At 52.2% G+C, this 2,599-nt stretch overlaps 1 protein-coding gene across 1 annotated transcript in view; it reads right to left on the reverse strand.

The window, feature by feature from the left end:
- NGB (neuroglobin) overlaps positions 1 to 1,723 on the reverse strand; it is a gene marked incomplete at its 5' end in the record, with an annotated part of 4,193 nt that extends 2,470 nt beyond the window's left edge. Inside the window, one exon of the mRNA XM_009705159.1 lies at positions 1,436 to 1,723. Coding sequence (XP_009703461.1) covers positions 1,436 to 1,723 — 288 coding nt within the window. The remainder of the gene's footprint in view (positions 1 to 1,435) is intronic.
- Between the last annotated feature and the right edge of the window lie 876 nt (positions 1,724 to 2,599).

Consider the following 2,599-nt stretch of genomic DNA (forward strand, 5'->3'; position numbering starts at 1 on the left):
AAGGAGCGGCAGAAATAACATGTGAGGCACTGACCACAGCGCCCATTCTCCATCCCCCTGCTCTGCTCAGGGGGAGGAGGCAGAGAAAATCAGGAGTAAGGTTAAGCCTGGGAAGAAAGGAGAGGTGAGGGAGAGGGAAGGTGTTTTTAGGACTTGGTTTTATTTCTCATTATCCTACTCTGATTTGATTGGTAATAAATTAAACTCATTTCCCCAAGTTGAGTCTGTTTTGCCCATGACAGTAACTGCTGAGTGATCTCCCTGTCCCTATCTCGACCCACAAGCCTTTTGTTATATTTTCTCTCCCCTGTCCAGTTGAGGAGCAGAGTGACAGAGTGGCTTTGGTGGGCACCTGGCGGCCAGCCAGCGTTAACCCACTACAAGCACATACCACCATGGTCTCCCAGGAGCACGAAGAGTCAAACAGAAACAGGACAGAGAAGGGTTAATGAGGGATGAAGGGAACAGACACATCAAATTAGAAGAAGAGATTAAAGTTAGGGAATGGTTAGCTTCGCAAAGCCAAGAGGTTATAGAACCATGCTTTATAATTTCAACAGGGAAATTATCTCCAAGAAGAGCAAAGAGCTATTTCAGCTCAAGGCAGTAACAGCAGAAGTAAAAATGGATTTAACTTTGCCAATAAACAGAGGCTGGAAAATAACAAAAAGCTTGCAGCTATCAGATGAGTGCTGCCCTGAACCAGCCTCTTATGAGGAATAAAGACAGGCAAGTGGGACACCAAACTGGTTTAAATATGGAGCCAGACAGTTTATGAAGGCATCTGCAAGCCAAGGCTATGCTCTGCCCCGATGTGGCCGCTCTTCAGGGCTCAGCAAAGGGTCTCTGCTGCACCAGGTGTAATTCTGTGCATGCATGAGCTCCTCCAGCTGACATCAACATTGCTTCTCGCCTTATTTCGGAGGGATGCGAATGCGTACCGCAGCACTCCCGCAGAGGATATCCAAGAGATGCTGTGCGCCTTCTGGCTCCACAGCCACACCAACAGCCTCTCCACAGTAGTGGGTCCACGGGAGCCTGGCCCACTGCCCGGCTCTGTGCCACCTCCTGGTCAGCATCTGGCCAAGCAGAGGGCTTCAGTCCTCGTCTGGACAGAAGGGAGCTCACTGAGGCACTTCCATGGTAGAAGAAGGGGGCTTCCAACTTTCACAAGAGACAATCCACTCTCAGATGAGGGCATGGAAATCAGTACTGTGCTTCTTACCCACTACAACCCACATCCTCATCCCCTCCCCATCACTGCAGGGCACTTTGCCGTGGCAGAAGTACCTTCTGCTAGCATGAGTAACGCCGTGCAGTTACCATCTCAGGAGGGGCCTTCCCCAGTCAGACAGACCACGGTCCCAAGCCATTGCCTAAGGGCTTCCTCCTCCGCAAAGGCTGCCCTCCAGCCGTGCCACAGCCCCTCTCTCACCTTCCTGATGTGATCCAGGAACTCGGGGGCAGACAGGCACTCCTGAGGGCTGGCAAACTGCTTGCAGTTGTACTGGAAAAGGGGCAACAGGTCAGGGTCCAAGTCAAACAACCTGCAACAGCACGAGAGAAATCCCCATCTTCTCACTTTCTCAGCTTTATTGAGAGTCCTGTTCACCCCAGGAACAACCCCATCAGCAGCATAACCGTCATCATGCCGCCCCTCCAGCCTCCCCTCCCACCTACTGATCCCTCCGCACTCGTAAAGGACCCAGAAGTTCTGAAAAGTCTTGGTTTGAGGCAATCCAGGTTACCTATAGTCAAAAAAGTCTCTATTTCCCTAGCCCACAGCCCCAGCTCTCAGATACTTGTTTATGGCACCTGAGGACCAGTCCCAGCTCGCTGGAGTTCCTCCCAGCCTGGCCCTTCTCCCCAAAGTCTTGGTTGTTGTCTTGACTCTTCCCATTCCCACTTTGTGATCCCCTTGAGCCTCAAACCTCCCAAATCTGGGGAAGGCCTGCAAGCCCCAGTAGCTGACTTTCCTACTTGAGCAAGAGAGGGCACATAAAAACCCAGCTAATGCCTCACTCAGCCACATCATCACTAGCTCCCATTTTTTATCCCCTCATCCTCCCTGACAGCGTATGCCAGGCACATAGGGGTCTCACTAGCAGCCACCCAGGCAGCTCTAATAGGCTGATGCTGTCCATGGAGCCTACAGGGAATTCAGGGAAGGCAGTCTCTCTTCTCCCCATCCTGCACACTGAACTACTGCATCCCTCTCCCCTCCACTAGAACTCCCGAATGTTGCTGTTGCTGCTCGAAACCCTGCTCTGCAAGGTCTGGCTCCCTCCTGCTACACCCTGCTCTGGAAGCTGGTCATCAACTCTCTGACCATCCTTTTTAAACGACATTTCATAGATTTTTCCTTTTTCTCTTCCCGTAATCAAGACATTAATCTGCTTAGGAACGGCAAGGAGTTGGGTTTCAGCCGTTCCCGCCCCCCACCCCCCCGCACATCATTTCCTCTGCCTTGAAACTGAATCCTGCCCCAGCAGCCAGGTCTTTGCCCGGGGCTGCAGAGTGCCGTGTCAGGGACAATTAGGAGGTCCCTTCGTTACACTCCCCAGAGTTGGGCGGACAGGCAGCTCTTCCAACAGCAGAA

This window comes from Cariama cristata, unplaced genomic scaffold (genome assembly GCF_000690535.1).
Source record: "Cariama cristata isolate BGI_N322 unplaced genomic scaffold, ASM69053v1 scaffold6430, whole genome shotgun sequence".
Lineage (NCBI taxonomy): Eukaryota > Metazoa > Chordata > Aves > Cariamiformes > Cariamidae > Cariama > Cariama cristata.